Source organism: Musca vetustissima, unplaced genomic scaffold (assembly GCF_032173495.1).
Source record: "Musca vetustissima isolate MV318-11 ecotype Yass unplaced genomic scaffold, APGP_CSIRO_Mvet_v1 utg67107, whole genome shotgun sequence".
Lineage (NCBI taxonomy): Eukaryota > Metazoa > Arthropoda > Insecta > Diptera > Muscidae > Musca > Musca vetustissima.
Window position 1 is genome coordinate 92,765 of NW_026884219.1, and position 21,194 is coordinate 113,958.

A 21,194-nucleotide genomic window follows, 5' to 3' on the forward strand; every position below is an offset into this window, starting at 1 on the left:
CTTAACATTCGATCAGTTCTCCGATTTTATCTACCTGTGCGAGGTGCATTTTTAACATAAAAAATTCCTGCACGGAATCTACGAAACCACAATTGCACATAATTTGCTGTTACAGTATCGGAACAATAAACACCATTTAAAATTTTAGCAACTTAAATTGCATTTCTCCTTTGTCAAAGAAAATCGGTAAAATCTACCAGTTTTTTCTTTGTTCAATTCCATTTTAACACCATGTAACGCACAACTGAATGCACCAAACAAATGAACAGCGAACTATTGTATACGGCGAAATGTCAATTTTCCAAAGAGCATAAATATTGTTTAATCGATACCTGACGAGACACCAAATTGATAATTTTTTTTGGAAATCTCAAAATTTGTTTATATATGAAGCACACTGACATGATTCTCACTGACACCCATTGCTTTAATAGGAAAATTCACCAACAACAATTTCACTACATAGTAATCACAATTTCCACTTACCTGTATTTCCCGAAATTACAACAGATCTCCACATATTTCTTGCAGCAGAAATTCTAATAAAAAATCAGCAAGCGTAGACAGCAATAAATTCAATGTGTGTTTCTTGTTCACTTCACAATATTTCCATTCACAATAGGGTCACACAGCAACATTCGTTTGCCTGAAACAAAAAAAGGAAAGCAATGATCAAAACAAAAAACATGATAATAAAAAAAAAATGATGACAGAGTAAACTAAACGAAAGCCTTACCTGCTTACATGCATTGACTGCGTCAAAGCAGAACAGCAAAGTGTTGCACTGTGATGACCGTCACTGAGAACCAAATGTTGTTTGACCGGCAGAGCAGCAGCGCAGCCATCCGTTAAACAACCATACAGCATCAAACAAAATTATCATACATGTATGATTGGGTTTGTACAGTTGTACGGCGCGAACAAATGGCTAATTGAATGACGCCTCAAAAATGTGTATTCCTCCATGGGTGGGTTTGTGTGTGTGTGTGTAAAACCGCTAATCCATATGCAATACTATGGTCAATGATGCGGGCATCCAAATGAAAGAACACGTACACACATACCCAGGTACGCGTCCAAATTCATATAATGCCGTTCATTGATGCCCAAAAAAGGAGTTTTCTAAAAAAGAAAAATATAATATGTTAGTAATTGATGATAAAAATATGAAAAATTCCAGACTTACCCAAGAAAAAAAAAAAAAATAATTTCTGCAAGCCAATGCCACACGGGGACATCCTCGTGGTTATCCATTGATGCACTATAAAATAATTTTGTATTTTTGGCAAACTCCATCTTTACACGTAATTTTTTTGTTAATTAATCAGAGGCCAAACGCACATCGCCATTTCTTTCACAAAAGTTTAGAAATGGCGAAGTTTTGTTGCGATTGCCCCTGATTTAAATAAATTTTAATAAATAAAATACAACCAACCGCATCTCTGTGCGATGGTTGTTGACCGGCCAGCAAAAAGAAAATGAACCGGATATACCGGCCGCCAGATAAAACTAATGAGTTTCGGTGTTGCCACTGCGAATTGTAGTTAGTGGAGACGGAGCGCAAAATACAACCTTGGGAGGGTTTGTAGGTTGGCTAAGTGGGGTAAAGACGAAGGAATAATAAATGTCGCAAACCAAAGGAAACAAAAAAAGAGGGAAAATTATGCGTCTGTAGAAGGTTATAAAAGGGACTGAAAGGAAAAAACCTTTCAATTCTAAACCGTGTTTTATAACCTTCCACATTAAAAATCGAAAAAGCGACCAAAAACCAAAAGTACAAAAGGATTACCAAAAACAAAATAAAACAAAGTTTTTTTTTATATTTTATATTTCAATTTTATTTGTATGTGTGTGTGTGCGGGAATTTGTTTATATCTACGTAAGTGGCAATTTCAACAATAACGTATGCGGACGTAGAGTTAATGTTGTGTTTTTTATGTTCTTTTATGTGTTTAGAAAACCGAAGGCACACTGCTAAAAATTTGATGTCTGGCCTCCTCATTCCATTGCAAAAAAAAGGGGGCCAGTGAAAATTATTTTGGGATATAATTGTCGGATCCCCACAATACCGCCAAAGAAGGTCCACAAAAGAGCCTAAAATCCCCTGTTGTACCAACTGCCAACATTCCACCAGGCAGAAGAGTCGGGATTAGTTAAATAAGGCAAGCCTTTGACCAAGGTAACAAAGAATATTAATATTTGAAGTCCATTTGGTCCATTTTTGTGTGGAACACAGCTTTTAAGCCAAAAAACGCCGGTTTTACCTGAAAGATATAAAGAAAATGAGTTAATTTTTTTATATTTAAAATTTCTATATATAAAACTATTATAAAAATTTAATTTTACTATGAATATTTTAAGTGTTTAGTTTAAGTTGTGTTGTATTGTTTGTATGTGTTCAATTCTCATGTTGTAAGGATTATTAATGCTAAAAGAAAGCGTGAGAGTAGGGTTGCCCTAAAATACCCAAAAGTTTAAAGTGTACAAAAAAAAGGCTGTAATTAAAGTCTTATAAGAATCCCACTAACGGAGCTCTCTTAGGCAGGGTGTAATAAATAGTCTAATTACCAATAGGTGAAACTAAGAGGTAAAATCAGGGTAATCTGAGAGATTTGTCTCATGAAATTAGTGTTAGTAATCTAAGGTTTATGTTTGATTGTTTTTTTTTTGTTAGATTTTTAAGTCAAATATGTTAATAAATGTAACGTGAATGTTAAGAGTTTAAAAATGAAGTGCTAAATTTATTAGAAAGAGGGGGAAATTAGTGCAAGTCATCATGTGGTAAGTGTGGAGGACCAGGGGCCCTTATGAATGATATAAATTTTGGATTTTAAGGGTCAAGGTTGGGTGGGCCATGTGTGGAAGCATAAACACCAAGCTTCCTTGTTGATGGTGTATCGTGTTTCTTTTTGTAAGTGTAGTGTTTCTATGGTTTGTGTATCAATTCCAAATATTTACTTGTTTGTCCCCTCGGGCTGATGGGTAAGGGTTGAGAACCTCCCCAAAGATGGCTGCTGGGCTAGCTGGCCTTAAAACCACAGCGCCACAGTAGGTGGTACATAACACAATTTTAATGAAATTTGTGCCATATGGTAGGAAAAAAAGTGTAGTTTATGTGTATTAGAAAGAAATATTAATTATGAGGTAAATTGTTGCCTAAAATAAGGGAATAACGTGAACAACTGTATCATTAAATTTGAAGGTAAAAAATGAAATGTTTGGAAAAAAATCGATGTAAACGTGTAGTATAAGGTTCAATTAATGACTTTAAGTGCGAATTTAGGGAAATTATGGCGTAGTTTGGCCATATTAATGGTAAGAACTGCTGATGTTATTTTGAAGATTTTGAACGCGTTTTTCAACAGAATTGGCTGAAATTTGGTACATTGGGTTCTTAGAGGTTGGAAAATCTTCCTGCTAAATATTACTTCCAAAATTTCGAAATTTTAGGGAATTTGAGCACATTTTTCAACCAAATTGGCAGCAATTTTAGGTTATCGTTGCATAAAAAATTTCCCTACCAAACATTTGTCTATATTAGCCCATTTTTTTTTTTTTGAAATCCACACCTGTATATTTAGTTCGTCGAAAAATATTTCATTTAACGAAAATCCACACCTACACAGTGTTAACATATTTTTTAACACCAATCCACGCCCATACAGTTTTTCACATTTTAACACAAAAAAAAAAACATGTCTACACATTTTTTTAAAAATCCTCCTAGTTCATAAACACCTGGTTCTTAAAAATATATTTTAAAAAATTCAAGCCTACATATTTTTCTTCAAAAAATATACTTTTTTAAAAATCCTCATTTTTTTTTGAAAAAATCCACTCCCACACATTTTTTTCAAAAAATATACCTTTAAAAATCCCCCTAGTTCCTAAACACGTAGTTCTTAAAAAATATTTTTAAACAATCCACGCCTACAATTTTTACAAAAATTTTAAAAAATATATTTTTAAAAAATCCACGCCTACTATTTTTTCAAAAACATTTTTAAACAATCCACGCCTACAATTTTTACAAAAATTTTAAAAAATATATTTAAAAAAAAATCCACGCCTACTATTTTTTCAAAAATATTTTTAAAAAATCCACGCCTACTTTATTCTTCAAAAAATATTAAGAAATATTTTTTTTATAAATTCACGCCTATTATTTCTTCTAAGAAATCAAAAAAATGTGTTTATATAAAAAATCACGCCTATTGATTACTTCTAAAAAATAATTTTATAATTAGTTGTTCTAAAAATGTTTTTAAAAAATCTATTTTTAAAGTATTGTTCTATAAGAACATATTTTTTATTAAAAAATGTTAAAATTGTTGACTACAAAATGGGGTTTCTTTCTGTTTACCTGTTACAATTGAAAATACGTATTATTTGTGAAAACATATATTTATGGGCACCTGGTACAATTAAAAATTTTTCCAATTCGTGGCAATTTATAATTTTGTATAAAAGACGTTGATAAAATAATTGATAAATTGAGATATTTCTTTCTGTGAGCCTGGTAGAAATTAACAGAAATAGTGAAAACTATTGGTTGTACAGGGAGGATATGATAATAACTAACTAATTCTGAACGCCTAGTAAGAATTTAATTTTTACGATTTTTCATTTTAATTGTAAGCCTGTAGAAGAGTTGTTATTTTTACCGAAATTATGATTTAAAAGATTTTAAATTAATCTGCCAATACATTTTTCAATTTTTGAGACATTTACATGTGTATGTTCTGATTTAAGCAGTAAATACACCTACTTTTTGAGGACTTTATATTTGTAAGGATTTATTAAAAATATAATATAGGAATAAAGATATTACTTTACAAATATAATTAAATATAAATATGAACAACAATAATGAGATATAATACATTTCAAATATCATGACTTTAAAAATTGTAAAGAAACGATTAAAATGTTTAAAAGGCAGTATATCATCGCTTAAATATTAAATTCCAACCATTTGGCAGGATTGACAACAGTCATTTGTTCGACTTGTTCCACAGAGAGACCCTTGGCAAACATGCGTGGTAAAATATTCATATGGACATGATGATAGCCATGACCACCAAAGGATGACTGCAAAAAATAAATACACACATTATTAATATTTCCATTAGAAATAAAATCTCCTTTCTTAACTACTTACCAAACGATGCTTGGTATGTAAATCATGAGACATAAGAATCCTATCAACATAGCCCTCATCAATTAAACGCATTAAATTATTAATACGTTGGGCATCCGATGGCATATCCACATTCGAGTTGAGCTGATAGAAGGAGCATTCAGTGCCAAAAAGATCGTATTGGATGTAAGTGCCCATTTTGGCAAATTCCAAAAGTTGATCAACATCCAAGATGGTGCGATCCAAATGGGACATAACGCACTTGGAGGCCTTGCCACCAGCCTCCAAATACATGCGGACAATTTCAAAGGGAGCCTCAGCTTCACGGCCCGGATGGAAGGAAACACCACAGCCCAAGACTTCTTGGATCTCGCCGGTGGCCTTTATGGCACGTTTTTCGAAATCTAGGAAAAAATAAAAACAATAAATTAGTAAATATCCAAAAATAAAATATTTTTAATCATCTGCCTACCATGTATCGGATACACGCTGCCGACTTCACCAATGAAACCACACTTGACCATGCCTACACCTTCCACCTCAACGCCAGTGATAATTTCCCTTGAATACAAATCGGTCATTTGTTCCACGGTCATGTTGAGATGATCCTTCTCCTGCAAATCGTGAACATAATGTCCAGTACCGGCCACAATATGGACACCAGTCTTTTTACTGGCCTCAACCATAAATTCCAAATTACGTTTCAAGCCATGGTTGCTATTCTCAACAATGGTACCGCCACCAAATTTCTTATATAGCTCAATATCCTTTAGGACGGCAGCATGAGTTTCCTCATCATAGAAGCGTGTATTATCCAAGCTTGAGTATGGATATTGGCGTACAAATCCCAAGTTTTCCATACGCAATTTCCCCTCAAAGAAGGGTTTGAAATCCTCTGGCGGAGCACAGTGGAAATGCTCAAAGTCCAACGAAATATGTTCATGGGTGAGGGTGCGACCCAAAAGATTTGGATCAATGGGTCCCAAAACTGTGAATGTGAGGAAAAAACAGGAAGAAGATTTCATGAAATTTTAATAGAAGCATAAATACGTCATAAGACATTGTAAAAAAGTTATACTTGGAAAGGTAAGAGTGGACCATCTTCGAACTTAACATCGAGACTTATAGTACGAGGGCAGTTCGGAAAGTTCTTAGCCTAGCACAAAATGCGCGGTATAAACAGAAAAAAGTTAAGTGTTTTGGAAACTTCCGTCTCTGTTATAAATAAATGTTAAATTTTGTTTTTGTTTAATATCCTCCTGTGAACAAAAATGACACTCTGTACGCCACCGAACAGAATATGTTCCTTGCCTACGCCGACGACATCGACATAATGGGTTGAACATTGCGAGCGGCAACAGCCACATTTGAACGAATTGAGAAGGAGTCTGCCAAAGTGGGACTGGCGAGATGACCAAGCTGATGGTATCAACGCGAAGTAGACTTGGATCAACTGTGGAACTTGAAAACTACAGCTTCGATGTAGTCGAAGATTTTATATACCTCGGCATCGCCATAAACAAAACTAATAATATTAGCTTTGAAATCCGGATGAAAATAGTGTTGGCCAACAGGTGCTACTACGGTCTGAGTAAGCAACTCAGAAGCAAGGCCACCTCTCACCAGACCAAACTCACAATCTACAATACGCTGATATTACCTGCGTTGCTGTATGGAGAATAGATACCAAGCAACGTCTCTGATTGTCTTTAGCATGGCAGAGCGCGGGCTTATCATGGTCTCTCTTTCATCTCAATTGTGGACACTGAACTCCCAGCGGTATCATCAATAGTAAGCTGATATCTGCCTAAGCAACTCAAAAGCAAGACCACCTCCAGCTAGACCAAACGCACACTCTACAAGTCTCTGATATTACCCGTGCTGTTGTATGGGTCTGAAGCATGGGTACTTGCGCAAGTAGATGAGGCTGCTCTTTGAGTGTTTGAGAGAAAAATTCTCCGGGCCGATCTGCATCGATCTATGCGCCGATCTTGACGGTGAATATCGTCGTCGAATGAACCATGAGTCATACCATATATTCTCGGACATTGACATAATCCGACGGACCGGGCTGTAGCGACTACGTTGGCTAGGCCATGTTGTGAAAATGGATGAGGATTCCCCCACTCAAAAGGCATATAAAAGCGAGCCATGTGAAGGATCACGCAGAAGGAGAAGCCACGAATCCTGTGGAAAGATCAAGTAGAAGACAACATCTCGGAACATGTTATTTCAAATTGGATGAGAGGCGCACAAAACCGACGTGCTTGGAAATATTTTTTAAGCTTGGTTTATGGAACAACCATTGGGTCACAAATTTTTCGAAATGGAACCTCTCTATAATCACCTGATAATTGTGATGCCGTTGTTTCGAGTTTTAGAACTTCTGTAAAATCTTGCTTGGTCTGCTGATTTAAAATATACTCGTTATTGAATATTGTTAACAATGTGATAGGAGTGTACTCTGAATAACCGTTTCTATGATAGCCATATTGCCCTGGCAGAATTGTCCTGACGGAGCAATGACCCTTAAATTAATCTAACTAAGGGATTTTTTTTAGGTTTTTTAATAATTAATTAGACTCAATATCCTTTCCAAAGATAACCATATTTTCCTGACAGAATTGTCCAGGAGTGGGCATACCAAATAGCTTTTTATGTACAATAGTATACTGAAGTGTTTTGATTGAGGGTTTCGGTACGAGGTAATATATCGATGAGCAAGTATGCATAATTGTGTTTACTTGATGGGAATCAGTTCCCTAATTAGAATAGCTGTGAAAATTGTACTATTATTTTGGAAAATGACTTGTAAGTAATTTTTTTCCAAATTCCAAAAAATGAGGTATTTTTTAAAAACAATTTTTTTAAGTCATTTCGTCACGTATATACCTCTAGAAATGTGTAGTCCATAATCTAAAATCTGCTAAAAGCTAAATATTATCTTTGTTTTAATTTTTTAAGAAAAAATCACGAGTTACAGTCATAAATCAATTTTGTTACTTTCATTTTTGTTTTGAAATGACCTAAATTATTTGAGATAAATTCAAATAACACCCCCCGAAGCGAGCCCACAACAAATAAAATATTTTTTAGTTTATGATAGAAGTAAAAACGCATCGTACAAACATAGATTATATCTCATGGAAAGATCTTCAATTTATGCACTTACCTGTTTGCACAATTGGCATTATGACAAGTAAATTATCAACAACTGATTAAACAAAAAGAAACTTATAATGCACAAAAATATACACAAAACTAAATAATATAATAATTTTCTTTTTTTTTAAGATCAGCACTTGTTTTCTAGTTCCACTTTCAACTGCACTCTAGCAATGTCACCGAATAACTGAAGCCTTTGAAAGCCCCTCAGAGTTTTGTGGGGTCTCGCAAACAAATTGTTTGTTTCTTTGTTTTGGTGAGAAATGTGGAAGGAGAGGCAGTTGATAAGAAAACCGGCCGGTTTCTGTTGTTAAAAAGAACAAACGGAGAGAGAATGACAAATATGCACATCTCTCTATTAAATTGCAGTTATCAATATCGCTAAGATTTGTAAAACAACAAACATAAATAATAATAATAATGCTGTGATAACATATAAACAGACAGCATTATTTGTGCATATATATATATTAGAGTGGGTCGTGATTTTTAATAATAGTAACAAACAGTTACGTATGTTTCTATGCAGAAATATTTTGTCAAATGATGCCAATAATTATTATTATAATATAAAATTCTTTAAAAATGAACGATAATTTTAATATTATATAGCAATTTTAAATTTTCATATGATTAAACCCATGGTACAATTATTCAAGGTAGGTATAAACAGGGTGCGAAGAATGATTAAAATATGCTCTTTCTCACGAATGGTTACGGCGAGAATTCGAATGTTTTCAAATTAACGCGAATGATAAAGTTATAATGAATTGCAATCTCTCGCGAATGTTCGCATTGTACGAAAAATTCACGAACGATAAAATTTCGCTGCAAGCGTCGTCGATTCATTCTTTCGCGAACATCGATTAGTTTGAAGATGAATTTTACAACATTTGTAGAAAGAAGTGTATGACGAAAATCTACTAAATATGGCAAAATTAGATGGCAATACTTCAAAATATACATAACAGCCAATCAGAAGTTGGCATTCCCGTTTACCATTTTTACTCGGATCACATTTAAAAGAACAAAGAAGAAAATGACGTTTTCTTTGTAAACTTTTTACACGAGAAATTTGAACGAGCAAAAAATGTAATATCTTGAAAATATATATTCTAAAATCCATTTGTTTAAAGATGAATGTTAGAACATTGTTAATAAGAATTTTATGATTTGTGAATGAATCAATATCTAAGTCATATTCCCAACTCGGTCTTAAAAAGAACCCATGACATTCAAATGAACAGAACGACTTATTGCATTTTTTTTATTCTGACATTATAGCCCACAACAAACGATTAATTGAAAAAACTGACATTTGCCACTCATTCTGCTTGAAGGTGAATTTTTCTAAAAAATGCAAATTATAAGTTTATGACCACTTACTGAAAAGCCTAAAAAAAGGGATCCTTTCTATTCCTGTATTTATAAAAAATTACTTTATATATCCTCCACGGACATTGAAAATACATTAAATCTATCGGAGGTTATCAAATATGATGCGTTGGGTATGGGTTGGCGTAGTGCAGTGTACAGTGTACCTGACCGGGTTCGAATCCCAACGGAGTTGGAACAATTCTAACAATCAACCTCGACCTCAACACATAAGAATTAAGCATGACAGAATAAGTATGACGGAATATAACACCACACAAAAAAAAAACTTAAAAAACTAACGTAGAAAAAATACATATTTATGTAGTTACCAGAAATGTTTACTTGAAGACAACCGGAGAGAAATATCCCCGCTCAACACCATATCTTGGAACCATAATACACAAAAGAATTCCATGGAAAGTACAAAATATAACTGGCATATGGGAAGTATTGAGCAAAAAGGGAATGCTTATAAGAGAGCGATCTCAGTCCTTCAAAATGGAAACATAAGCCAACCATTTCCCAAAAAAAGGAAAGCTTGCTTCTCAATTGTACTGGATGAAATTAAGAATTGATTCTGATCTCAGAGAGGAGGCATGAGATATGGAGTCTCTTCTTCTTGTTAACAATGTTGGATTTGAAACGGGGGTGTTCGGAAATTGTCAAGATCCATTAATAAGGTCACCCAGCTAGCGAAAGTCAGCTGTTTTTTTCTCAAGTGTAATGGCAAAAATTTTTACTTTGTTTACGTTTTCATAATGGAACTGTATTCACAATAATGGATTTTGAAGCAAACTTGAGAGGCAGCTGATCCCAGGGAGACCAGATCCTTGTATGACCTTATTAGTAGACCTTGAAAATTGTAAAAAAACAAGTGAGTCATCAAAAAAAAAAATCCTGTACAGAAGAGAATACGTGTTTAGGCATTACCGCCATCGTACTATTTTGTGCATGAGCGGAATACACACTTGAAATTACATAAAAAAGAGAACGCAGAGAACCACGGGAACCAGTTCCCATGGATGAGCAGCATTGATTTAAGAATTATATCAAGAAAATACATCGATAGATTTTGTAATCTAGTACTCAATTAATAGGCTAATAAAAAGATAGCAGTATTCGGAAGACTGCAAGGTGCATGGAGAAGATCACATATACTCAGGAATATCAAGCTTAATATATTCCGAACATGTATAAAATTGTGTCTAACGCCAACATGCAAAAGCTACAGGTATTCATTAAACAAATGCCTTAGGATCATATTCAGTATATTCTGGCCCAACACCGTCAGTAACATTGAGCAGTGGAATCTGAAACCAATACATATTAAACGAAGGATAAGTGGAGATATGAAAAAAGTCCATAACATAACCAGAATGGCGCTTGGGTGTATTACCCAAGGATCTTGAATTCAAGTTCGACCAAGAACTCCTAGAGGCAAACGATAATCCAAAACAACATAACCTTATGTGGGAAAATGCTAAAACTACTGCAACTAAACGAGTAAGGTGGCGATGTTTAGTGGAAGTCCTATTCTCCCAAGAGTTATAACAGAAAACATAAATAATTTATTGTCCGATGCCCGGTTGGTATTTTGAATCAACTGTTCTTATTGCCAACAGTGTAGAATAAATAAATCAAAACTGCAAATTGTCTTAGTCTTTCAAAAAGTTTTCATAACGTCTTAAAACCGAATGATTTCTACGACCCAGTCTATTATATGAACATTAATTATTTATGTATGTAAATGTGTAAATGTGATAAGCGATGGAAGAGAAAGTGAGTGGAACGATGCAAATTTATCTCTCGCTGCAATTAATTTTATTTGATCTTCGATTTGCGAGTTGGTGTCTTCTTTTATTAACCTTATATAAATAACTTCAATATAAATTACAGTATCCGCCAGTGATATTATAAAGCACTTTAATTATTTTTCTAAATATTGTGATATTTTATTCTTAAATTTGGAACAAAGGATTATTTCAGATTATTGAAATTGACGTTATCAATTAATTATCTAATACAATTATGCACATCTTAAATTAGATTAATTAGGAAAATTAAATTTCCTATTTTTCCAAATTAATTTGAACTTAGAAATGTTTACTACAATTTATTATTTTTATTGAAAATCTTTAGAAATGAGTCATTCCGTTAATTATTAAATTCAATACGTCAAACTTAAAAAATAACATGTAAACATAGAAACGTAGAATAGAAAGTTCTATTTCAAGTCATTGTGTTTATTTATCTAAACTCCCCCAACAGAAATGACTACGACAATAATGATAATTTTACTTTTTTGTTTAACACGACATGTTTTGATATGAATATTTGTATTTCCTTTCTAGAAGAAGATGTAGATATCTTATCTAGTGAGAGTTGTGGAAAAAGTGAGAACGTTTGTTCTTTGTTATACATTTTTTAATCCCATATTTATATTTACTGTTCGTATATTGTGTGTCGTATCGTATCATATGATAATTGCACTAAGTAACTGCTACCTGTTGTCTTCGCCCGGGATGGTAAAATGCGTTTTGTGTATGTCAACATTTCAATTTTTCTTTGTTCGATAAATTTATTCCAACTCAAACAAATAATAATGTTATTGACTCAAAGTTGTTGTTGCTGTACTTTTGTTGTTATTAGATCATATGATTTTAATTTATAAAAAATATGAAGACTCACAAAATCAACAAAGTGTTGAGTTGAGTTCTTATTTAAGTATCTGCCATGGAAATGCATTGCATTCATTTCGGAAGGCAGTATGCAGCAGGGAAGTTCGACGGCCAAAAAAGTTTATAGAATCAAGATTTAACATCAAAAAATGGGCGAGGTTGAAACATTATTGGAGAATTATTGGGCAGAAAGTCAACAAGACTCTTGATGACGAAATATTACATGGCGTATTAGTATAACACCCATATAGTGGTACACCCAATATTCTCCATTTTGGCCACATTTTGTTTTCAATCGGATCGATATTCTTTGGGTTCCCAATGTATAGCAAATTTTCCTACTAACAAACGTGGTTAAGTTCAGCCAGGCCGACTTGTATGGGGATTATTTTAAAAAATTAACCTTTGTTAATTAAAATCTGAAAATATTTTTTATTCACAAGGAATCCGATATGACAAATTGTAGCCACTTCAATGAGAACATTCCGTAAATAACTTAAAAATGGAAAATGTACCATTTGTATGAAAACCAGCAAAATTATGTATGGGAGCTAGAAGTAAATCAGGGCCTAATTGAGCAACCGTGGCATACACTATTAGTATGCTGCAGCACAGTGCGCTGTCCACAATTTCATCTCCCTAGGAGAAACCATTATTATTTGAAGCACAAATTAAATGAACTCAAACGAAAATATATAGGGTTTATATTTACATCTGAATATTTTTTACAAAATCCAACAGAAATTTGTCCCAATCGGAAAAACTTTAGTTATTTGGTACACACACCATTTAGATGAAATCGGATGGGAATATATGTGGAACTTATATCTAAACCTCAACCGATTTCAACAAATTTCAATCCAATACTCTCTGTAATATTTAATGTAAAGCGAACAAACATAAGCTCCTCGGTGTACCATTTGCATGAAATTGGACGAAAATATATATGGGAGCTACATCTAAATCTTAATCGATTTCAAGAAAACTTCACATAACTAAAATTGGGCCTAATCCAGTACGCTGTATAAAATGTTGTCTCAATAGGACAAATATTGGGAGTTTGGTGCAGCATTTATCTAAAATCGGACCAAACTATATATATGGGAGCTATATCTATATCGGATCTAATTGCAATGAAACCTAACACACTCTATCCTAGTCTCAATTCTATAAGTTATGCAAAATTTCGTTTGAATCGGACCAATATTGGGAGCTTGGTGCACCATTTACATAAAATCGGACGGAACTATATAGGAGTTATATCTATATCGGATCTAATTTCAATAAAACTTAACACACTCTATCCTAGTCTCAATTCTATACATTATGCCAAATTTCGTCTCAATCGGAAAAATATTGGGAATTTGGTTCACCATTTACCAAAAATCGGAACAAACTATATATGAGAGCTATATCTAAATCTGAATCGATTAAAACAAAACTTCGTATACATCAAAGTGGACCTTATCCAGTACTCTGTGCAAAATTTTTTCACAATCGGACAAATTTTGAGAGTTTGGAGCACCATTTACCTTAAATCGGAACAAACTATATACGAGAGCTATATCTAAATCTGAACTGATTTCAGTAAAATTTGCATACATCAATTAATTAGCCTAATCGGTATTGAAATCTATTTATAGACGATAGTCGTATTAGAGCCCCTTAGAGTCGAGTATCCTCAAAGTCCTTAAAATTTAAAACTAGTAAGGAAAATACCAAAGTGGGACGAGAGGAGGATTAAATATGTGTTATATATATATATATCTATAGGTTAACCGGTAAATTTTCGTATTAATCGGATAGACATATGGACATGGGTATATCCATTTTATGTAATCATACAATATTATATATAAAAACTATTATTGAACTATATACATTCTAGAATCAATTTAGTTCACTGTGCAAAATTCCGTCACGACCGAACAAACGTAAGTGAGCTATATCTAATTCTGAGCCGATTTGAATCAATCTAGCAAATGTTGGGTTTGGTGCAACATTTACATGAAATCTAAAATCTGAACCGATTTTCATCAATTCAAACAGAGTTCGTCGTTAGTCCAATTAAATGTGCTGCTCCCAATTACATCTCGCTCGGATTATAAAGTCTTTGTTTACAACAAGTCAGAATGTAATTTTATGTATGTATATCCTTTAAATAGAGAGGCTCTATTTAAATTGTAACAGTTTTGACTTTTAGTCTACAGTTAACTTTTTCTTCTTCGTTAAATTAGTTTTTCCTGATAAGTAGACGATTAGTCTCTGCAACCTATCCCAGGTGATGGGGCTGCCATCTATCGTAGCCTAGAAACAATGTATATTTGATTTTGTACATTGGTTTGTGTCCTCGCTTATTTAGTGTAGCAATCCCCTGACATTCCTCTTTTGAATTATCCTCATGTTGTGATATTGAAGCCGAGGATTGGGATATATTTCAGGGAGTTTGGGATATATTTCATCTGGAGGAGATTGTCGAATTATTTTTCCGCTGAAATTTGAACCCGGGAACCATCGGTATGTTGTCTAGCAAACTATTTACAGCAAGACATAGTTTTATGTAAAATGTTTGATGTTGCATCGAATGCATTGACTTTAGACTTGTTTTACATATGCAATTTTTATAATTACCTTTTGTGCAGCTCTTCAGAATTCTTAGGGGATTGAAGTAAGTTAGGGGGGTAAGTAAGTAAGTAAGATTGAAGAAGCCAAGCTGTTTTTAACAAACCCATTTTGGAACGATTTCCATAAATGTCTGTACTTCTTCAATTATTGTCAATTCTAAAGAAATATATTTTTCAAATTTATTTACCTCCTACAAAACACCTAAAATATTTAACAAAGCCTAAATAAAATCATGAACTTGGATACGAATTTCTCCTGCACCGATTTTATACCAAGCGACACTTCAAGCAGCGTCAAAATTGGTGGAGATTATCCCTATCAGAGAGCCCAGCCAGCAAGCGCAGAATCAGAGGAAAATATTTCGAAACGAAATGAATCGGTAGGGCAGTGTCCCTCGGGATTGTTAACGAGTACTTCATCCTCCTCCTCGGTCATTAGCAGTGCTCTCTTCAATCAGGATTGTCGTAAGCAAAAATTGCCCCGTCCCGCAGCACCAAATATTGGCTATGAATTGTCGCTGGCCAAGTCGATAATGCAACAGTACAGCAGCATAAGTGGTGATAATCTGTGAGTAACATGCAAGCTTGGTTATGGAGAGTATATTAATTATACCCTCAATGATAAGGTGGACTAGATATTAAATTTGCCATTGCGTTTGTCACAACTCAAAATATATGTAGGATACCCCACATTCACATATTCATTTTTAGAATACTATGCATGTCCTTTGAGACTGAATACTATTCATGTCCATAAGACAGAGCACCTAAAAAGTTTGAAAATGGTAGATTTAGGTCGTCTCGGAACGAAATAGTTCAAAAGAACTATTCACCAAAGAACGATCGATTCTAGGCCAGTTCCTTAGTTCAATTTGCTTCAATCGTTCCTTTTTATCTCGTTCACTAAGTTCCGTTCAATCCAATCATTAAACAAAAAGGAACTAAATTTTCGAAACAGGTATACAGTGTGGGTCTCCTTTCCGGTATTTTTGGCTACATTTTCCCAACGAAGTGACTTTATTTGCCATTCTAGGTGGGTAAAATACCTATTGAACTAAAAAAAACTATAGAACTAAATTAATGACCTAGTTCCTAGTGAACCGAAAAAAATCGAACCGCCTTAGAAACGAGATTTTTCAACTCTAGAGAATGCGATAACAAAATCATCTTATTTTCGGTATTTTACAAATTTTAACTAAATTTTCGAACCATAGTCATCTTTTTTAGAGTTCGGTTTCCTTTCCGGTATTTTTTAGCAACATTTGCCATTCCGAGTTCTAGTTGGGTAAAATACCTATTCACAGAAATTTCTTAATATAGGGTTACGCCTTAATACATATAGTCATAGTTAGTCAATGTGGCTGTAATTTGACATTTCAGATTATGGGTGGACAAAATTCCTCTATACAGACCGATTTTAGGTATTTTGAATGTATAAAAAGTTCGGCCAGATCGAACTTCACGATATTTCTTATTTGATTTTTTTCCAGTTTCGACCATTTATCGGACATAATAAAACGTGTCATAGACGAACGGCCACCAAATGTCATTGATTTCTTCGAAGAATTCAGTCGCAATGTTCGTGAACAAAAACTCCATTTGCCGGAGAGGTTTCCATCCAATGGAGTCTACGAGGAACACCCACTATATAAGGTGGCCAAGAAACAATTAATGTCGATGAAATTACCCATGATCGATTATACGAAACCTGGTATCTCAGAGGAGGACTTGGAAGAAGATCACCAAAAAGAAGACGATCTAAAATTACCATTAAAACCCGATTACGCCTATAAGTTCCGAATATTCAATGAACGTGTTCAACATCTGCAATTTTATTGGAATCAATGTGGTTTTAGTATCTCCTCCGAAGATATATTCCAACTGGCCTGTTCAATGGATCGCATACAGACACACCCGTGTATAAGGCAATGCCGTTTTTGGGGTATGATAAATGGCCTGAAGGCTTCATATTATATTGTGGAGGCCTTGCTGACAAACGAAGAAATTGATTCGAGATTTTTGCAAATGCATAAAGAAATCGAGGAGATGCAATGGAGAATGCCAGAGGAGGTAAAACTACCCTCACATATTGGTCCTGAATTAACACCAGGTTCGGTGGGTTGGGAAAATTATCCGGCAGATGAGTTGGATAAAATGATACCTCCAGCCATGCCCATACCCACGGTTAAAACTGAAGAGCTATTCGACATACCACCTGAACCCATAGGACGTGGGGTAAATCGTTTTTCATATTTTGTCGTGAACTCCCTCTCCGATGAATGGATTGAGTTGCCGATTTGTACACCCAAACAAATTGTGATTTCTCGTAAGATTAAGAAATTTTTAACGGGAGATTTGGAAGCGGATATTATTTCATATCCTTGCTTTCCCGGCAAAGAGAAACATTATTTGAGAGCTATGATTGCTCGTATCACGGCGGGTACTTATATTGCTCCCAAGGGGTATTATCGCAAAATGAGTAAAGCTGAGCAACGTCTCTTTGATGGTATTGTGGATGATGAAATGGGCGACGAGGAAGATGAGGAACATGAAAGCACAGTCTTTGGTGAGGGAGAAGGGGAGGAGGGTGAAGGAGAGCAAGGTAAGGAAAATTATTTTTTAGAACAATTTCATTTCCAATAGAAAGTTTCTTTAAATGTTTTCTCTAATGACATTTTTATTGAATTTTTAATTTATATGGAAAATTTCATGAAATTTTATTTCTAAAGAAATTTTCATGAAATTTTATTTCTGTAGAAAATTTCATGAAATTTTATTTCTATAGAAAATTTTATTTCTATAGAAAATTTTATTTCTACAGAAAATTTCATGAAATTTTATTTCTATAGAAAATGTCATGAAATTTTATTTTTATAGAAAATTTCATTGAAATTTTATTTCTATAGAAAATGTCTTGAAATTTTATTTCTATAGAAAATGTCATTTTATTTTATTTATATAGAAAATTTCATTGAAATTTTATTTCCATAAAAATTTTCATTAAAATTTTACTTTCATAGAAAATTTCATTAAAATATGTGCCCTTGCAGATAACGATATTGTATTTGTCAAAAACGAAAAATATATTCCCCGACCCCTAACCTCCCTGAACAACCCCTCACAATGGCTTCATGCTAGACCCAATATCCTCAAACAAGGACGAGTTACTTGGTTCGATGAAGGAAAGGCAAAACGTGATCGTCAACGTGAACTTAAACGTTTGGAAAAATTACGACGCCTTCAAGAAATGGGTCTGGAAGAAGGGAACAATGAGGAGGACGAAGAAGAAGATGAAAGTGAGGAAAACGATTCCGAAGAAGGTGGTGACGAAGAAGAAGAACTTGAAGAACCAGAATTACGAGAATATGGCCCATCCATACTAACACCCTGTTCTCGTGATGCGAATGATGAAATGTCCGTGCCATGGATTGGACGTTTTACTAGTAATTTTACCAATAGCAACGAACGGATTTTAATAATGCGATCCAATCTATGGCCCGGAGCATACACTTTTGCTTTCGAAGATCTTTGTGATTCCATTTATTTGGGTTGGGGTAATAAATATGTCAGACGTAATATGACGTGGCATCATCCACCCGAACCAGCTGAGGAATATCCTCATGAGGCAATGGATTTTGTGGAAGCCACAGATCCCAGTGTGGAATTGGAGGAGGCTTATCGTTTGAGTTTGCTGAAAAAGGAATTACAGCTAGGGGATATGGGGGAGCATTTGATGGATTATGAAAATGAGTCACATGAATCGGCAGATGATAATACTGATGATGATGAGGACGAGGAAGAAGAGGAGGAGGAGGAAGAAGAGGAGTAATAAAACCAGTTTGAAATTACTTAAATAAATATCGAATAATTTATTGATTAAATACATTTTAATAAAATTAATAATAATAACAGGGACTTGTTTTCAAAAAGGACGATTTGTGTGTGTGTTTTTTTTTTCTTTCCTACTTCTTGCCTTGGTTAATCATCTGTTCGTGTATGGCCAACGGCTCCTCGGAGAATTGTACTTTGGTATAATGTCGCTTCAGTTCTTCTTTCAATTCTGTACTGTGGGCCCAATCTCTCGTCTCACAAATTACTTTCACCTCCACAGTGTAGATATCCTTCAGCCAGGCACGTTCATGCATAATATCCTTAATGGATACACCAAGATCCGAGAGAATTTCACACAGCTCATGAATGCCACCGGGACGATCAGATACTTCCACATTGAATTTAACCAAACGGCCTTCGGCGGCCAATCCACGCTCCAAACAACGACCAAAAACTGTGGTGTCGATATTACCACCGCACAGCAGGATAACGACCCTGGAAACAAATATTGAAATTAAAATGTTGAAATATTTCGATACAAATTTCAATTGAAACGGAATTTTCTAATGAAATAAAAACATTTTCCATAGAATTTAAAATTTCAATGACATTTTCAACTGAAATAATATTTTGTATAAAAATTAAATTTCAATGAAATTTTCTAATGAAACAAATATGGAAATAAAATTTCAGTGAAATTTTCTATTGAAAAAAAACTTTAATGAAATTTTCTATGAAAATAAAATTTCAATGAAATTTTCTGTTGTAATAAAATTCCAATGAAATTATCTGTTGAAATAAAATTTCAATAAATATAAATGTTGAAATATATATATATATATATATACTGAAATTCTATTTCATGAAATTTTCTATAGAAATAAAATTTCATGATATTTTCTGTAAAAATAAAATATCATTGAATGTTTCCTTAAAAAATAATGTCAATGCAATTTTGTATTGAAAAAATTGCATGAAATTTTCGATAGCAACGAAATTTCAAAAGAAACTTTCTATAGAAATAAAATTGCAATAAAATGTTTATGTGAATTAAATAATATTTCAATGAAATTTTCTATTGAAATAAAATTTCAATGAAATTTTCTATTGAAATAAAATTTCAATGAAATTTTCTATTGAAATAAAATTTCAATGAAATTTTCTATTGAAATAAAATGTCAATGAAATTTTCTATAGAAATAAAAGTTCAATGATATTTTCTATTGAAATAAAATTTCAATGAAATTTTCTATTGAAATAAAATTTCATTGGAATTTTTTATAGAAATAAAATTTCAATGAAATTTTCAGTGGTGATAAAATTTCATGAAATTTTCAATGGACATAAAATTTCATGAACTTTTCAATGGAGATAAAATTTCATGAAATTTTCAATAGAGATAAAATTTCATTAAATTTTCTATAGAGATAAAATTACATAAAATTTTCTATAGAGATAAAATGTCATGAAATTTTCTATAGAAATAAAATGTCATGAAATTTTCTATAGAGATAAAATGTCATGAAATTTTCTATAGAGATAAAATTTCATGAAATTTTCTATAGAGATAAAATTTCATGAAATTTTCTGTAGAGATAAAATTTCATAAAATTTTCTATAGAGATAAAATTTCATAAAATTTTCTATAGAGATACAATTTCATGAAATTTTCTATAGAGATAAAATTTCATGAAATTTTCTATAGAGATAAATTTCATGAAATTTTCTATAGAGATAAAATTTCATGAAATCTTTTATAGAAATAAAATTTCATGATTTTTTCTGTAAAAATAAAATGTCATTGAATGTTTCCTTAAAAAATAATGTCAATTAAATTTTGTATTGAAAAAATTGCATGAAATTTTCGATAACAATAAAATTTCAAAAGAAACTTTCTATAGAAATAACAATGCAATAAAATTTTTATGTGAATTAAATTTTAGTGAAATTTTCTAAGGATTTTTTTTTGCAAAGAGATTTTTAATAGAAATCAAATTTCAATAAATAAATTTTCTAAAGAAAAAATTTCATAAAAAATTTCGATTTCAATGAAATTTTCCATAGAAATTTGAGTGAAATTTTCCATAGAAATATAGATTTTTTATATAAGCTTACTTCTTTCCCTTCAATTCTGGTAGATGGCCAGCCAAAATGGCAGCCAAACCCGAAGCACCAGCACCTTCCACAACACATTTCTCTTCCTCGACCAAACGAAGAATGGCCAAAGCAATCCATTCCTCTTTGACCACAACCATTTTATCGATCAATGGCAGAGCTGTGACAAAAGCATTATAACCCACCTTGGGCACTGCCAAACCATCGGCCAAGGTGTTCTTAATGGGTGTGTGAATTGGACCATTGTTTTCCATGGCATTGGAG

The 21,194-nt window shown here is 33.2% G+C and overlaps 3 protein-coding genes across 3 annotated transcripts; 1 reads left to right on the top strand and 2 right to left on the bottom strand.

The window, feature by feature from the left end:
• Positions 1-4,953: 4,953 nt before the first annotated feature.
• On the bottom strand, positions 4,954-6,165 carry LOC133331225 (phosphotriesterase-related protein-like). The gene is made up of 3 exons (XM_061539625.1): positions 5,613-6,165; positions 5,162-5,544; positions 4,954-5,091 (listed from the first exon to the last, which is right to left on the bottom strand). Exons 1-3 carry the CDS (start codon positions 6,163-6,165, stop codon positions 4,954-4,956), a joined length of 1,074 nt encoding a protein of 357 aa, XP_061395609.1.
• Positions 6,166-15,217: 9,052 nt separating this feature from the next.
• Positions 15,218-18,813, top strand: LOC133331226 (radial spoke head protein 4 homolog A-like). Its single transcript, XM_061539626.1, has 3 exons — positions 15,218-15,552; positions 16,475-17,571; positions 18,035-18,813. The coding sequence occupies exons 1-3, from the start codon at positions 15,218-15,220 to the stop codon at positions 18,811-18,813; spliced, it is 2,211 nt and encodes a 736-aa protein (XP_061395610.1).
• A 133-nt stretch (positions 18,814-18,946) lies between these two features.
• LOC133331227 (L-threonine ammonia-lyase-like) lies at positions 18,947-21,188 on the bottom strand. The gene is made up of 2 exons (XM_061539628.1): positions 20,931-21,188; positions 18,947-19,310 (listed from the first exon to the last, which is right to left on the bottom strand). Exons 1-2 carry the CDS (start codon positions 21,182-21,184, stop codon positions 18,947-18,949), a joined length of 618 nt encoding a protein of 205 aa, XP_061395612.1. The 5' UTR covers positions 21,185-21,188.
• Between the last annotated feature and the right edge of the window lie 6 nt (positions 21,189-21,194).

What these genes read in the sequence shown, in the direction of transcription:
- LOC133331225 (XM_061539625.1), bottom strand. Translation starts at nt 6,165, where the DNA reads ATGAAATCTTCTTCCTGTTTTTTCCTCACATTCACAGTTTTGGGACCC. An exon ending in CAGCGTGTATCCGATACATG is followed by an intron (nt 5,545 to 5,612) that starts GTAGGCAGATGA and finishes ATTTTTTCCTAG; the next exon opens with ATTTCGAAAAACGTGCCATA. An exon ending in TACATACCAAGCATCGTTTG is followed by an intron (nt 5,092 to 5,161) that starts GTAAGTAGTTAA and finishes TATTTTTTGCAG; the next exon opens with TCATCCTTTGGTGGTCATGG.
- LOC133331226 (XM_061539626.1), top strand. Translation starts at nt 15,218, where the DNA reads ATGAACTTGGATACGAATTTCTCCTGCACCGATTTTATACCAAGCGAC. An exon ending in AGCATAAGTGGTGATAATCT is followed by an intron (nt 15,553 to 16,474) that starts GTGAGTAACATG and finishes ATTTTTTTCCAG; the next exon opens with TTTCGACCATTTATCGGACA. An exon ending in TGAGGGAGAAGGGGAGGAGG is followed by an intron (nt 17,572 to 18,034) that starts GTGAAGGAGAGC and finishes GTGCCCTTGCAG; the next exon opens with ATAACGATATTGTATTTGTC.
- LOC133331227 (XM_061539628.1), bottom strand. Translation starts at nt 21,184, where the DNA reads ATGGAAAACAATGGTCCAATTCACACACCCATTAAGAACACCTTGGCC. An exon ending in CCAGAATTGAAGGGAAAGAA is followed by an intron (nt 19,311 to 20,930) that starts GTAAGCTTATAT and finishes ATTTGTTTCCAG; the next exon opens with GGTCGTTATCCTGCTGTGCG.